At 39.8% G+C, this 17490-nt stretch overlaps 1 protein-coding gene across 5 annotated transcripts in view; it reads right to left on the bottom strand.

Annotated features, from left to right (window-relative positions):
• The window catches only part of SORCS1 (sortilin related VPS10 domain containing receptor 1), a 520496-nt gene that overhangs the window by 240097 nt on the left and 262909 nt on the right, over positions 1-17490 (bottom strand). For all 5 annotated transcript variants that reach the window (XM_078077135.1, XM_078077131.1, XM_078077132.1 and 2 more), the window contains exon 3: positions 9580-9679. In XM_078077135.1, coding sequence (XP_077933261.1) covers positions 9580-9679 — 100 coding nt within the window. The remainder of the gene's footprint in view (positions 1-9579; positions 9680-17490) is intronic.

The following is a 17490-nucleotide window of genomic DNA, read 5'->3' as shown; positions in this document are numbered from 1 at the left end:
ATTAGCATGTTTTAAGAGTCAAAGTAGGCACATGCTTATTCATTTAATATTTGCAAATCAATCAAAGTTATGTATGCACTGTGGTCTATGAGCACTGGTTTCTCACTACACATACACTGAAAGACAGTTTTCATCTTCTTTTTCCCTTCTCCTTTGACAAATATTTGCTTCTCTATGAAGCCTTCGTTGAATCCCCAAAGATAGAGTTCTATGTACACAGCTGTTATGATACATAAGTTCTATACTGTAGTTGACTGTTTTATACATTCATCTCCTCTACCAGACTGCGCAATCCTTAAAAGAAAGGACAATGTCTTATATTTTTATTCTACTTCCTAGTTCTTAAAAAGATCTGGCACAAAACAGACATTTAATAATTTTGGTTGGGTTGACAAATGACAGCACACGGCAATGCCAAGTCATCGGAAAGAGATACTAGTGGTAACAATGAGACTAACATTTATCTAATGCTTGCTATGTGTCAGGCACTGTTCTTTGCTTGTTTTGATTCTTTTCATAACTACCTTATGATATCGACACAATCATTCTATTTTATTTTGGACATGAGGAAACCGTATCATGAAGAGGTTAATAACACACAAACCAACAAATAAAACCTGTCTAAAGGCATACAACTAGTATGTGGCTTGGCTGGAATTTAAAGTCAGGCAGACTGGCTCCAGGGTCCATTATATGAACCACTACACCACAACTAATGACTCCACCAGGCAAAAATGCACAATGACCACCTTCAAATGACAAAGTGTAGCTCCACAGTGACTGCAAATGGGTGCTGAGCTGGTACACCTGGCAAGTGCAGAAATTACAAGGTGTACACGTAAATAGAAGGAGCCATACACAGAGGGTTGGGGAGTAGCTAGGAGAGATGGCATTAAAAGGACAAAAGTTCATTAAGTTGCAGGCAGCAGCAGTGATATTTGAATCTGCTGCTGGGGAGCTGGGGAGCCTTGATCGAGACCTGCTACGCCCCCACACTTGAGTCATAATTGTGTTTTCCTTTCTGGCAAAACCAATTTCGGCCACAGCCATCAACATCCTTTACCCCTCTGAAAGCACCGAGGAAGAACAGAGAGATAAGGGTAAATTGTACTCCCTCTGAAAGCCCTAATAAGTTCCCGGTAAATGAGCTCTCCTCTCACTGAGAGATCTCAAGAGATTCTTAAACTATTGTAGAAAATATTTTTGATTTTATTAGTATTTTTTTTCTACCTTATGCGCTCACCATGCTCTTTGCATTAGCTTTCTCTCATCATCACTTTTGTTACTTAAAATGCTTTGTAGTAATCTCTGCCATCTTCTCTCTTGGCTTAGTATCTGTGCCCTTTCCTCCTGTACCCCTTCTTCTCTTATCTGTGAGAGACTGTGTATTCAGGTGTTTTGCTTTTCTCCATTCTTTATTTTTTGGACTCATCCAGCTCATCCTCTTCTCCACTACAAGCATGCTCATTCCTGGGTGGCAGATGCTGTCAATCAAGGCAATACTTAGTATTCTAGTCCCCAGACACACACACACACACACACAGCCCCAAGCAGCCAGAAGAAGAGATTTCTCTTCCCAGTCTCCAAAATGTATATTCCATAGTGCAAGCCTTTTCACCCATGAAGATCTAAGCCCATCTTATTGCCTACAAATGACAGTATTTTGTTCTGGAAAAGTTATTTTAAGTAGCTGACTTGGAAGGTTATGGAATGAGAAGTATGTTAGCAGTTAGGGACCCAGTAAACTGGGAGGTAGGTGCCTCGAGGAACAGAGGGACAAAACCATCAAAAGAAGATTCGGTCAGGAGAAAGGTCAGGTCAGAAGAAGGAATGTTTACATGGAAGCGATTTAGCCCCTGAGGCTGGTGGTATTCTCTTAATTTTTCCGGTGGGGGAGGGGGGGTGGTTTTATTAAAGATTCATCGACATTGACTTTGTTTTTCCTGACAGCACCAAGAGAAAGCTTGAGGCAGATCTGATATATTGGAGAGAAACATTCCCACCCTAGTAAATATGGCAATTTCCTGTGGCGGCCAGCATTCACTCCATCCATCCTGAGAGCGGCTCAGGCTATTCACTAGAAACAAATGTTCTAGATACAGTATGTCAAACACTGGATGATGGAAACCTCTGAGAAGCCACAGGGAGTATGCTGGAAGCAAACAGACCAGAATGTTGAAAAGACCTCCAACCATTTTCCACAGCAGAGCATAACTTGGAACCAACCTGAAATAATGCATTTGACCTTCATAAAAGGGTAATGGATGGGCATTTAACACTAGGCCAGCCAGACTTCAGAAAATACAAGTTCTAATAAGGACAGATGATGAGGCAAAAATAAATTAAAAAATAGGCAGGTAGATAACTAAATTTAAAAAAAAAAAAAAAAACTGCTCCCCAAAGAAGTTTGAGCAGGTAGTCAATTGTGCATATGTGAAGAATGATCAGCCTCTGATTCAGGCTTCATTTCCTTTTTGAAAACTTCTGTTCACCCAGCCAGAGAGGTAACCTACCTTTTCAGACCCAGTCAGTGGTATAAGAAACATGCAGTTTCTGGACCAGTCTTACTTCATAATATTTGGAGACCAACTCAGACTATATTTATCCTGATTAGCTTCATTTGTTAAAAAAGAATAAAACCAAAAGGCAGGGTTCTAAATTTGTTCCCATTTTGATAAATATCATCTGATGTCAACCAGAAAGCATTGTCTATACTTAGAAAAAGTTGATCTGTGAATCTATCACCTTTCTACCTACCCATTTGTCTAGCTAGCTACGTGCATATTTTTTAAACATAATTGTGACTAATAAACTCTGAATTTTTTTTTTTAAGATTTTATTTATTTATTTGAGAGAGAGAGAATGAGAGACAGAGAGCATGAGAGGGAGGAGGGTCAGAGGGAGAAGCAGACTCCCTGCTGAGCAGGGAGCTCGATGCGGGACTCGATCCCAGGACTCCAGGATCATGACCTGAGCCGAAGGCAGTCGCTTAACCAACTGAGCCACCCAGGCGCCCAATAAACTCTGAATTTTAAGAGCAACATCCTGTAAAGTTGATCTTCATACAGATACAACTTTTTAATCAGCAATTCACGATTAATATTTAATGTATTAGATGCTGACATATGATAGACACAACATCTTACAAATGAGGAATGGCAAATTTGTAATGTTAATTATGCAAGAAGTTTCTTTCCAACAAAAAAGTACTTAGCACTACTTAACACCACATGGAATAAAGCTGTAATTTACTACTTAACTGGATCAGTTCTGGGAAACTTGGTATATTATAAACCTGCTATTTTTTTTTCCCTTAGACACAGATGAGATTCAATAAAAATCAACTAGGTACCTACTATGCTAACATCATGTGCTAAATTCGAAGTTTGTGGTTTTATTCACATTTATTTATGCAAGAATGTTATCACAGGTGCTTTGATTTATATAAAATTGAACAAGGTACATGGTTGTTCCAGGTATAGTTTAGTATACAGAGGGAGGATGGCCTAGCTCAGTATTTTTCCCCAACGGTGTTCCATGGAGCCCAGAAGTCCCAGAGGGCTCTCCAGGACCACCCTGAGGTAGTGACGGGGTGTGCTAGTGGGCCTTGCTCCTGGCACTTTGCCCGTTTCAAACAGAGCACTTTGCACTTACTAATCGGCAGCTTGTTTGAAACCCAAGGGTTTGGATGACTGTTGGAAAATTACCTAGAGGAAAAAAATGTACGTGCAGCATGTTTTTTTGGATTTGATTTTCTTTTTGAATGCTCGAAAAGAGAACAGAACAGAGCCTGATGGACTGAACCAGTATCCACACTCAACCGTACCCAAGAAGGATCAAAGGAGATGATCTCTCCCTTTAGCCATCATTGCCCAGGTTAAGTGTAGGGAAGTTTGGAAAATGGCACTTCCACTATGTCTCAGAGTTCATGCACTTCTTTATGAATGAAATAGATGTTATTTTTAAAAGATAAGAGGCAAATGCATGATCTTGTGTACAAAGGGACAGATGAAAGAGTTAGGGTGGAATGAGCAACTGCGGAGTATCTGCCAAGGGAAATGTCATGTACCCCCTTTGATGTATTATACAATACACTAGTTCCCCTTGGCCTCGCCAGATAATGTCGAGTGAGTGCTATGCAAAGTCCTGGCATTTTAAATATTAATCATGCTCCTTTTGGCTAGAAAAGATAAAATTATACATTTTGGCCTAGAAATGACTAAAATCTATAGGGATTTTTACTATCCTTATTTATTCACTTGAAAGAATTAATTTCATAATTAGAGAAAATAAATGAGTCAAAGCTGGTGTTACAATGTACTTTGCTTTTCAATTTGCAGCCTAGGAGCCCCACACTCAACCAAGCTCTGGTGAAATCCTCAGCCATGTGCTGGAGACCTACCCCCTAGACACTGTGCTCAGCCCGTTACAGCATAGGAAGCTGAAGAAGGTGCTTTATCCCCTCTGGGGCCTCTCATTCTAAATGGGGCATTAGACAGGGTCAAAACTGACTCATCAGGAGTGAGAGAAAAGTGCTAGAAACAAGAAGTAGATGCCTGGAAAATTGGAGGGAGTGAGAATATCTGACTAATGGAATTGATTACATTTTGTGGAATAGAGGGCATTTGAGGTTCACGTTAAAGGTCTAATGATCTCAGCTTTTCTTTCACCAGTTGCCTGTAACCTCAGGCAAGTCACTAAACTCTAAGGACTCAGGTGCCTTATCTGTTAAATGAAAAAGCAGAATCTGAATACCTCTGACATCTTTTAGGTTCTGATTCAATGATTCTATATCTTTTAGGTTCTGATTCAATGATTCCGTATTTTTCCTAAGAGAAGTTGGCAGATGCTATCAACAATACCTTTTTTCTGTCCCCAAAAGTCACCTGCATGAAATATATATATATATATATATATATATATATATATTTCCTCTCCCGAGGAAATGACAAGAGGAATTAAGCATGGCCTGGATATAAAGGGAAGAGGCAAAGAGTCAATAATCAAACGCTTATTTAGAAAGTGCCATATACGGTAAGGTAATTAAAACCTAAACATCTGGAGAAAATGCAAACAGTGTTTAATGCTGGCATGTACCGAGGGACCTGCAAAAATGATCAATGCGTCTGAGGAGCTGGGGGCCTATTTATAGGATGAAAGTCTTGGAAGGCTCTCTCAGCAGAAATAGTATTAATTAAGTGGTGATAACACAGAAAGGAGAAGAAACTGGGGTATAGAGGGGCACAGGAAATATAAAGAGCAAATACTCTCTAGGGTTCTTCTTTGCTGAGAACACAATGCATGGAGGGTACAAGGATGTAACAGTGAAATGAAGTGGATGCTCCAAGTTTAAAAACAAAACGCTTTTTTCTTCTTTTCTCCCCCAGTGTATTCCACTTGGGATTTTGTATTCTTTAATCCTTGAAGATGTTATAGCACACCTCGTGAAGAGACAGCAGCTAAGGTTGATTGGGGGTGAGAGGAAACGTATTGCTGACAGATACACTCAGAGTATCAAGAAGTTTTCTTTTTAGGCAGAATACAAATAAACTCAGTGAGAATTTAAGATTGAGACTAAGATTTCAGCACTGATTTTGTTTTTCTTTGTTACATTTGTATTAGTTCTTTCCATCACGATCCTCCACATCCCAGCTGCTCATTCCAGGTGCACGTTAAATCATCCTTTCTCACAGAAGATTGTATGTATGTAGCCAATAAAGCACTGCTGACGCCAACGAGCCTTGGGATTTATCATGGACTGGGTTGAGGAGTGGTCTCCTTTGGAGACATGGTGACAGATAGCTACCCTGCCTCTCCTCTGGGGCGAGGATTGACTTATGCTTGTTCTTGGGGGCCTACCTCATCTATCAGAGGCCAGGTGCAGGGCTCTGCTGAAAGAGGGTATGCATGAGCTAGGATAATCCTGGGAGTAGGCTTTCTATGTCTCTTAGTCAAGATTTCCTAGACTGACCTACAATGAGATTACAGTTTTTACTGTAACAGATGCATCCAAGGAAAGCTGCTGTCATTTACAGCAGGCTTGCGAAGAAACAGCCAATGGATGATCATTAATTTAAACTGTAAATAAGGGCCAGTTTTGTTCTGGACTCTGATCCCAGTAATGCCCCTAACAAGCTGTCTGCAAAGCCAGGGCATGATGCCCGCTGTTGGAAACACGTTGATTGAAGAACTGAGCTTGTCCTCACAAGCAGCTAAAAATAGCAATAAGCATGTGAAGGCAAAACAGGTTTCTGGGAAGGCAAGGCAGTTTCCCTGATGTCAGTTTTATTCCAGTTGCTCCCACTGATGTGAAAAGCAGAGAGACATATCCGATACAAAAGATGTTAACTTGCTAGATAGCACCCTAGGGACAGAAAAGAATTAATACAACCCTAGAAAGGGAGCCTGCCTTTTCACTGGAGGCTGCACAAGTCTTAGGAGAATTGCAGTGAACTTGAGTGCCTTTGTCCTGTATAATTAAGAGAGCCTGATATCTCTTTCTTTTTTCTTCTTCTTTTTTGCTTTTTCTTTCTTTCTTTCTTTTCTTTTACATAAACTCTCGATTGGTGGCAAACATACTCACACTTTAAAATGTTGTATAGGTACTATCTCTTTGGTTCAAGTAAGTCCCTTTGGGGGCGGAAAGTACATATTTCATGGTGATAAATTCACCTCATAAGTAGAAAAACTATACACAAATATACTGCTATTTCAACTTTATTGATTTTTGCACCATTGTAAAGACCTTCATCGTCCTCCAGTATTTCTTAAGTCTATCAGCATCTCAGAAAGTGACCCTGAAGGCCTCATTTATCTGTACACAAAAAGATCCCTCCGCTTAGATTCACCCATAAACACTGTGATTTAAACAGCTCAGGCCCGTCTCCGTTTCTGGAAGGCAAAAGGCCCAGAGAAAGCTGTTCTCTAATAGTCATGGACAAGGACTTCTCTTTCTGTGGAGATAGGGTCTGCCAAGCTTTAATTTTCACTAAATGCCATGGCCAGTGACTTTTCAAAGTCTTGCAGATGACTACAGACTAAGTATGCAGGGCCACTGGTGCTGGCACCCTGGCGTGAATGGGTTAGAAGATGGGGCTCCTTGCTGTGTTCCCTCTAAGCTTTCCTTCCCATCTTAGGAGCTGCTTTTGGACTTGAGAGTCTCACGTTTCAAGCTCTGCTCCTGCAAACCATCTTGGAGTCACATATTCTGCTGCTACAGAAAATCCTATGCTCACTATTCACTCTTTGGCATCTTACTTTTCTTTTTTTATCATATTCCTCTCTAACACCATCAATAAAACAAAGACTATCACTAACTTAGAACAATTCTAAGAACAATTTTAAGGTCTCTTCCAGCTGTAAATTCCTTCGTTTTTGTCTCTGTCACTTTACAAATGGGAAAATGTAAATGTCTCACCCAAAGTCATCTGTTAGGTGGAAGCAGAGTCAAAGGACCTTTCAATGACAAAAAAGTCATATTGCATTTATGACTAGGACACAGGACCTTTGAGGGTGGAATGCTGACTTATTTCTCTTTGCATCCTATGATACCTACAGATTGTTGATTTGATAAATGAAATTTACTGAAAATGTGAAACTAGAGGAAAAAATCAATATGGAATTTAAGAATTGATTCAAAGCTAACAAACATAACTAAATCGCATTATAAAACTAAAGGGCATAAGTTCAGCTCTTCCATTTAGGACTCTAAACAGCAGGTCAAATTGTTTAAATGTAATTGCTGATGATGAGCCAGTAATTAGTCAGTAAGGGGAAGACAGGAATGTATCAGCTTGTATCTCTACATTTGTGAGGTTGACATTATCGAGCTATTCTGTCCAATACTGGGGCCCATCAGCCACAGGTGGCTATTTACATTTAAGTTAATTATCGTTAAACTAGATTTAAAATCCAGTTCTTCAGTCATATCAGCTATATTTCAAATACTCAATAGCCACAAGTGGTTAACGTCTAAGGTTTCAGAGAGCTTAAAGGAACATTTCTATCATTACAGAAAGTTCTACTAAACATTGCTATTTAGGGAGGATAATCACTACTATTACTTCTAATAATTATATGAAGAAGGAGGAGGAGGCAGATGAGAAAAAAAATAAAGTAAGAGAAAAACATTGATGAGCCTTAGCTGTTCTGTGCTAAACACTTGAAATGCCTTATTTCAGATAACAGTTACAACTTTTCACATGAGGTAGGAATTATAACGATCCCTATTTTAAATTCGATGACACTGCTTGGAGAGATTAAGTAAATCACCATAGTTATACACTTGTTAACTCGTTTAGCCGGGTTTTCACTCACGCCATCTGACATCGGAGTCTCTGCACAGCTGCTTGAAATGTTAGGGCCAGAGGGAATGTTACACTTTGCATAAGCAATTCTTAATCCTAGATGCATATAAGAAACATCTGGGGAGCCTGCTCAAGGTACAGTTACCTGAGCCCTAATCCAGAGCAAGGGGGGTGAGATGAAAGCTTGCACATTTGGGAATCATCTAGTGCTTTGGATGTGCAGCCAGAGTTAAGGAATGACCATTCAGAGATGTTCTCATCCACTTCCCAGAGTTCAGGTAACAAAATGAAATACCTACCCAAGATCACTAACAGTAACTACTGACAGATCTGAATGGAGAACCTGGATATCACTGCTACTGTCGTAAAAGAACACGACTTAGGACATACTAAGGAACAACACTTTTTCCTGATGGATACTGTGATTTCATGCAATTCACACAACACTTAGAAACTGTATGTCAGAATTCAGAATCTGACAATGCAAGTTTATAAAAACTGAAGAACGGATGTAGTGACACTCTTCTCCTGAGACAAGCAAGTCTTTCTCATTTAAAAGCAAATATTGCCTTCCTTGAGAAAACAATATTTCTCTCTGAAGAGGAGATAAACCCTCTTACCAGGAGCAGTATAATACAGCGGAAATAGTATGACTGCCAACCAAGAAACCTGAATCCTAGTTCCAACTGCACCCATAACTCTGCAAAGAGGCAAAGCATTACCTTTCACTTTTCTCATCTATAAAATGAGGGTGCAGTATATGATGATCTCCAAGGTTCCTTCCAGCATTGTCTCCATCCCGACATTTATGTGCAGGCTGAATAAACCTTATAAATAAGATATCCAACGTGCACCAGGAGGACACGTTCATCCCAATTTTAGTTAATCTATTTACTCATGTCAAGGGAAAAGAGGGAGACTTCAGATGAAAACCCCACCTTTTCCTCCATCTTGTCAAGGCTCATTCTGATTCTTGTGACTGACTAGTCCGAGCTCTTACAAGACAGCATCCACTCAAGGAGACCCATTCCTAGGAGCTGCCTTTCGGAAATGGTAATGATGTACCTACCTCTCACCGTCCTACGTTCACAGCTGTTGCCCTGAGAATTATGAGGTTTCAGACATTTTACCACCTTAACCTCCATCATCAACTCATCTTTACACCTCTAATCCCGGCTTGACTGTAATGGATTTTTATGTAGCTAGAGAGGTTGGCCCACCAAGACAGAAGTCACATCATGAATAAGCAGCATGATGAATATACATGTCTTACCTTACGCTTGTTGGTGGGACACACGTAGAGATAGCTTAGAATTGTTTTCAAACCAACTTTATCATTCAGCTTCTCATAAGTGGTTCCATAATCAGTTGACCTATAATTCAAAAGGAGAATTAATGAGGACAAGAGTATACGCCATTTGCCTGCTTGTCAGTACAATGCATGTTTTACATAGTAGCATGGCTCTCGGGAAGTTTCTAGATGATTCATGTAGTATATAATGATGCTTAATTATGTACACAGTAGCATCATGTGAGTGGTTAACATTTGCATTTAAATTGAATTGGTAAAAATTAAAACTCCCATCTCTTTACTGCTCCTTAATGTACCTACACTGCATAAAGAATGTGGTTAAGTTTAAAAGATTAAGAGATGAGGGTGTCTCTGGAATTGACCACAAAAATAGTTTTTATGTAGATTTGACATTTTCAAACTTTTGCTTTATCTTTGGCACAGTGGAAAAGTAGGTTCTCCTGATTTATCTACAAACTGCGTTTCCTTTCATGAGTCATAGAGTATATGGTGGGTCAGTCCCTTCAAAGGTCATTCAGTCTTTTCCTATTATTTAAGAGTAAGAAAACATCTTAATAATAAGGAAATTTCACAGCCTTACTCAGTGGCCTTTTCTGGTGTTAAGCAACCTGGAGTTGGGAGGACATTACTTCTTGGCACTGACCTATCTTTTTTGAAGATTCTCTCATCTTTATCTAGCCCTTGGTTAATAACTTATTAATTCTGACTGAATCAATAGGCTTTAATCACCATCTCTATCAAAGTTTATTACATATTTCAGAATTGTAATCTCATTAGATCATCATTACAACCATGTGCAGGAGAAAATATTATCTGTATTTAAAGAAAGTAGTTGACAGAACCTAAGTGACCTATTCAAAGAAAACAACTGATAAATTGCCAGCTAACATTTGAATCCAGGTGTTCTGATCCTAAGCCCTGTGTTACTTACTCTATACCACAGTTTTTCCATTGTTTTTGTTTGTTTCAATTTAAAGGAAACATACAATTTCCTCTCAGCCTTCTTTTTACATATATGAGATCCCAATTCATCCATTCATCCATTTACATCTGTAGAACTCCTAAAATGTACCAGACTCTGTGCTATGTACCAGGATACAACACATTGCCCCCACTCTCAAAAATCTCACAGCTTTATTTGATAGGCAGAAATATAAGGCTATAATGTGTTTAGTTCAATGCTATAGATAAGAATTAACAAGGCTTAGACATTAAAGTTGGTTTAAACAGAAATAAAAAATGTAACCATTTTAATTCATTCCTGATAGTGATAAAAGTATAAATTCCTACAGGCCATGGAGACTACTAGAAGTCTGTGTTAACAACCTCATCACCATGCATTAAGAAGCTACCCTGGACCAGGGACTGGAGCAAGAAAGCTGCATAATTTATGATCCTGCAATTAAGGGATTAAGAATTTAATCTGGCTGGAGGAGATCCAGGGCATTTTCCCCCCTAAAATTTGTGTGCGTGTGTGTGTATGTGTATTTATATTAATTAATTATATTATAAATTAAATAATCAATTATATATAATTAGATAATAGTCAACACTTTATAGAATTTAGGTGACTGCAAATCAGAGAAGATTGGGGTATTATGTAAAGTTTCTTGAAGAACTATTGCACTTGAAAATGGAAAATGGGTAGGATTTTAGGAAAGGGAAGTAATCAGAGCAGAGCATCATGAACTAGAGGGCACCTTGTGTTACCCAAATATATAACTGGTTTTCTTCTGGACCAGCCTGCGCTCTATCCCAATCCAACAAACAGTGGTTTGATAGCCAAGAATATTTGAAGAGCATTCAAAACTTTCACAGATCTTATCCATAAACCACAAATTTTAGATCCTCCTTCCATATTCATCTTTCTCCCCCCTCAAACTCATGCTGGCGTGAAATTTCCTCCAGATCTCTAAGAAATACCTGAGACTTCTTTCTTCACTCAGTTGGATCTTGGTGTTTGACATATTTTTCCCCCACTCCTAGGTCAACGTCCCCTCCTTCCTAAGACTTGCTGTCTCCAAAATTTCACTAGCCTTTCTCTAGCTCCTTTCATCAGATAACTTTTTCTAATCTTTATTCTAAACAATACTCACAAGTTCAAGAACCAACAAATAGATGCAAAAACCTACTGGGGGCGGGTGGTGGTAGCGGGAGGAGGACAGGGTGAGCAAATACGGCTCCCCTGGCATATGCTGCCCGGCCACAGGTGGACGTCAGCAGGACTCTGTTGGAGATGAGAGAATGGTTTAATTTTCCTAGTGGGATAATAGGAATGGAGGCTAGAGAAGTAGGAACCAGTCTAGAGGGGGGCAATAATTAGTTTCTTATCATTTCTATCAACTTGAGCCTTGAGCTATTTAATGAATATGTTTACATTAAAAAAGTATATTCTACAAGGGCAAATGAGGATGACTCCATGAGGATTCTACATGGACTCACTCTCATTTGTATGTGTGTAGTATGTGTGTGTGTGTGTGTGTGTGTGTGTGTGTGTGTGTGTGTGTTTAGCTGAAATCTCAATGTGACAGGATGACAATAGAGTGACCAGCTCAGACATACATTAGTAACTTTCTTTTCAGAGAGCTTACAGTATGTCATTGGATACTTTCCCTTTATTATAGTATCACCAGTCCAGATCCTTCAAGGTGTCTGCCACCATTGTTTAATGCTGTCTCTTGCCCCTTGATTTTTCAAAGCTCAGCAACTGAATCAAAATTTAATTCTCAATTCCAGCAGAGCTACGTGTTTAAACATTATGGCATTGTAATAATTAACAGAAAGAGAAAAAATTATGCATTTCCACATGCCCAAAACAGCACAGACTAGCAGTTGTTCAAAGTTGTCCCACAAAATTAGAATTAGATTGTGCTACATGCATCATGGGTAATACTAACAGCCAGGATACATTGATTCAAGGGTACAGAAGTGAAAATATTTAATATTTGCAGACCAGTTGGTAAATAGTTACTGCGCTAAGTTCTCCGAGTAGCACTTCTTCCAGTCTTACCCCATGGCCTCTCCCTTGGAGACCTCCTAGATTTCCTCACAGTCCACCAACCAAAAGATTGAAGGTGGGCACAGCAGAGGTCCTCAAGAAATTTGCTCAGCACTAAGAGGAGCACCTGCTCTGATTGGTTAGTGCCTATGCCAATCAGCCTGAGCCCCAGTGGAGGAGACAGTGACCTTGGAGAAGGCACTGCACCCTGGAAAGCAATTCCCAGTGCCCACCTGCAAACTCCCCTTCCCAGCTAACAGATGCTTCCAGTTATGCTTGCATGGTCAATGGTGGGAACTGCAGCCCCCCTAGGGATCTGGGCTCTGAAAGAGCAGACGAGAGACAGACAGTTGAGCCAATGTATTGGCTGTTAAATATTTTAAGTATCATCCCTAGTATGGGAGAGAGGAGAGTAATCTGAGATAAAAAAATGTTAGGAAATGCTTGATAAGGCAAAATTTAATGTTCCTTTACTTGAGAACTTATAAATTTTATTCTTCTCAAATACATACATAAATCTTTTTATTTTAATATATGCTGTGAACCTCCTAAACGCATATTCCATGAAGCATTTTCCAAAACATATTTGACTATAAGGTTCATTCTTGAGGGCTATCTAATTAAATTACTGTTCTGAGCAACATACTTTGGAAAAGCATATCAAAAACAAAAACAAGGGACGCCTGGGTGGCTCAGTTGGTTAAGCGGCTGCCTTCGGCCCAGGTCATGATCCCAGGGTCCTGGGATCGAGTCCCACATCGGGCTCCTTGCTCAGCAGGGAGCCTGCTTCTCCCTCTCTCTCCCTCTGCTTGTGCTCTCTCTGTCAAATAAATAAAATCTTTAAAAAAAAAAAACAAAAACAAAAACAAAAAAAAGGCACAAGAAATATTATGAATCTCTGTTTTATAAGAAAAAGGGAACAATAAAAATAGTTAAAACAAATCAAATTTGCAAAGAGAAATGCCCGCCTATGCTAACCATAAAATGACTACTGTTGTCAAGGCAAAAAAAAAAAAAAAAAGTAATCTTAAAAAGATATGTAGCACACAGAAATGTATTTAAGATGCAATATAAACAGCCTTGAATTCTCAACTTGTACCATTTCTTAAAACATTCCAAAACAAACATTTTTTTTCAGGTTTTGTTTATAAGTGGACTTATATACAGATGGAAAACAGGGTTTTTGTCAACATCTATGCTGTGTAAGAAAAAGCTGAAAGCTTAAAAAAAAAGCACATTCCAGTAAATATACAAGTGATTAAATCAAGGTGCTCAGGTTTTTACTTTTGATCCTTAATCCTTACACTACCTTTTTGCAAACATATCTTAAACAGTGACTTTTAGAACATTTGAAAGTATGTCTTTATTTAAGTATTTACTATATTCATAGAGCTGAAACGAGTTGCCCTGATGGATGGAGAAACCACGTTCAATGTATGGCACCACCCACCTTCCAAGACCTTGTGCTCTCTTTCAGAGGGCAGTGTCCCATCACACGCAAATAAGGATCAATACAGAGCACGACTAGTTTCCACAGGGAGTGGCAGAAAGAAAACGGGATTGCATTTCCTCTGCTATAATCATATACCATCAAATGAGATAATAAATAAGCACAGAATCATTTGTAAACTACATTAATCCATAAAAAGTACTTAACACAATGACTGGCATGTAATAGCAATCTCTAAATGACAGTGTGTGTTTATTTATTTTGTCACTAATTTTTTTCTTGATTATTTTTGGTATCCTTTAACCATCACTTACTAAAACCCACAACATGAACCCTTAAAAAGAATTTGAATCACAGAAAATAATTTAGATTTAGCTTTTTTAGAAGAGCAAATATTCGGGAAGTTACTACCATTTTTAAATGTAACCAAATCTAGAGGGGGGTGGAGCAAGATGGCGGAGGAGTAGGAGACCTGGATTTCGTCTCCTCTCAGGAATTCAGCTGGATAGGGATCAAACCATTCTGAACACCTACAAACTCAACAGGAGATCGAAGAAAAGAATAGCAACAACTCTCTGAACAGAAAAGCGACCACTTTCTGGAAGGTAGGACGTGCGGAGAAGTGAATCCGAGGCGTTATTAGGTAGGATAGACGGCGGGGGAGGGGCCTCCATCGGCCGCTTGTGGCAAGTGATAGAGCCGCGGAGCACAAAATCGGAACTTTTAGAAGTCTGCTCCGCTGAGGGACGTCACTCTGGTGGCGAAGTGGGGGGTGGAACCCTCGCGGGACAGTGTGGTCTCAGGACCCTCGGGTCACAGAAAGACCGGGGGTGCCTGAGTGCGGCAGAGCTCCCAGGTATCGGAGCAGGGAAGCCGGCTGCAGAGACGGAGCCCAGGCGCGGGCTCTCAGCTTGGGGTTGTCATAAACCGTGATGCGCAGCACAGTCGGGCCACTGCTCCTCCAGCAGGGACCCAACAAGCGGCAGATCCGGGGAGACTCACCTTCTTCCCCCGGGAGGAGAGGTGCGGGAGTGCACCGCGGGGATCTGCTGGGTTTGGAGACTCCACCCGGGGTCGGGTGCCAGATAGAAAGGCGCGGTCACAGGCCGGGTGAGCGCGGAGTGTGGCCGGAGACCGGGGAGACGGGAGTGACTGACTGCTTTTCTCTGGGGGCTCGCTGAGGAGCGGGACCCCGAGTTCTCAGCTCCGCCGGGGCGGAGACTGGGAGGCCGCCATTTTCACTCTCCGCCTCCAAAGCTGTACGGAAAGCTTGCAGGGAACAAAAGCTCCCGAGAGCAAACCCGAGCAGATTACTTAGCCCGGACCGGCAAGGGCGGGGCAATTTTGCCTCCGGCAAAGACATTTGGGAACCACGGCAACAGGCCCCTCCCCCAGAAGATCAGCGAGAACAGCCAGCCAAGACCAAGTTTACCGATCAATGAGAACGGCAGAACTCCAGCGCTAGGGGAATACTGCACATAGAATTCATGGCTTTTTTACAATGATTCTTTAGTCTTTCAAAGTTAATTATTTTTTTTAACTGTCTTTTTTTTTTCCTTTTTTCTTTTTTTTTGAATTTTTCTTTTTCCCTTTTTCAACCAACATCTTATCAATCCCTTTTTAAAAAAAAAAAAAATTTATTTTTCATTTTTAAAGTCATATTCTATCCCTTCATAGTAGTTACCCGTATTTTTGGCATATATATATAAGTTGTTCTCTCTTTAAAATCTTGAGATAGTTTCTTCTAACAGATCAAAATATACTCTAAATCTCTAGTGTATGGTTTTTTTCTACTCCCCTGCCTGATCACATTCTCTCCCTTTTTTCTTTCTTTTTTTTTTTTTAATCCTCTTCTTTCTTTTTTCAAACAACTTATCAAATCCTTTTTTAAAATTTTTTATAATTTCCATCTTTACAGTCATATTCCATCCCTTCATCATATCAACCCTTATTTTTGTACATATATAAGTTTTTCTTTCTTTAAAATTTTGGGAGGGACTTTCTTTTAACAAACCAAAATACACCAAAAATCTAGTGTGTGGCACTGATCTATAATCCAGCCTGATCATATTTGATCACATTCTGTTTTTGTTTTGTTTTGTTTTGTTCTGCTTTTGTTTGTTTTTATCTTTATCTTTTTCTTTTTTCTTTCCTTTTCTTTTTTCTCTCTTTCCCTTTCTTTTCCCACTGCTTCAGGTCTTTTCTGATTTGTTTAGAGTATATTTTCTGGGGACGTTGTTACCCTGCTAGCATTTTGTTCTCTCATTAATCTATTCTCCTCTGCACAAAATGACAAGACGGAAAAAATCACCTCAACAAAAAGAACAAGAGGTAGTACCGACTGCCAGGGACCTACTCAATACGGACATTAGTACGATGTCAGATCTAGAGTTCAGAATCATCACTTTAAAGATACTAGCTGGGCTTGAAAAAAACATGGAAGTTATTAGAGAAACCCTTTCTGGAGAAGTAAAAGAACTAAAATCGAACCAAGTAGAAATCAAAAAGGCTATCAATGAGGTGCAATCAAATATGGGGGCGCTAACTGCTAGGATAAATGAGGCAGAAGAAAGAATCAGTGAGATAGAAGACCACATGATGGAAAATAAAGAAGCTGAGAAAAAGAGAGATAAACAACTACTGGATCACGAGGACAGAATTCGAGAGATAAACGATACCATAAGACGAAGCAACATTAGAATAATTGGGATCCCAGAAGAAGAAGAAAGAGAGAGAGGGGCAGAAGGTATAATGGAGCAAATTATAGCAGAGAACTTCCCTAATTTGGGGAAGGAAACAGGCATCAAAACCCAGGAAGCACAGAGAACCCCTCTCAAAATCAATAAAAATAGGTCAACACCCCGACATCTAATAGTAAAACTTACGAGTCTCAGAGACAAAGAGAAAATCCTGAAAGCAGCTCGAGAGAAGAGATATGTAACCTACAATGGTAGAAACATTAGATTGGCAACAGACTTATCCACAGAGACCTGGCAGGCCAGAAAGGACTGGCAGGACATATTCAGAGCACTAAATGAGAAAAATATGCAGCCAAGAATACTATATCCAGCTAGGCTGTCATTGAAAATTGAAGGAGAGAGAAAAAGCTTCCAGGACAAACAAAAACTAAAGGAATTTGCAAACACGAAACCAGCCCTACAACAAATATTGAAAGGGGTCCTCTAAGCAAAGAGAGAGCCTAAAAGCAACATACACCAGAAAGGAACACAAACAATATACAGTAACAGTCACTTTACAGGCAATACAATGGCACTGAATTCCTATCTTTCAATAGTTACCCTGAATGTAAATGGGCTAAATGCCCCAATCAAAAGACACAGGCTATCAGACTGGATTAAAAAACAAGACCCATCGATATGCTGTCTGCAAGAGACTCATTTTAGACCCAAAGACACCCCCAGAT

Source organism: Halichoerus grypus, chromosome 7 (genome assembly GCF_964656455.1).
Source record: "Halichoerus grypus chromosome 7, mHalGry1.hap1.1, whole genome shotgun sequence".
Classification (NCBI taxonomy): Eukaryota; Metazoa; Chordata; class Mammalia; order Carnivora; family Phocidae; genus Halichoerus; species Halichoerus grypus.
This window is presented reverse-complemented; position numbering and strand designations above follow the sequence as displayed.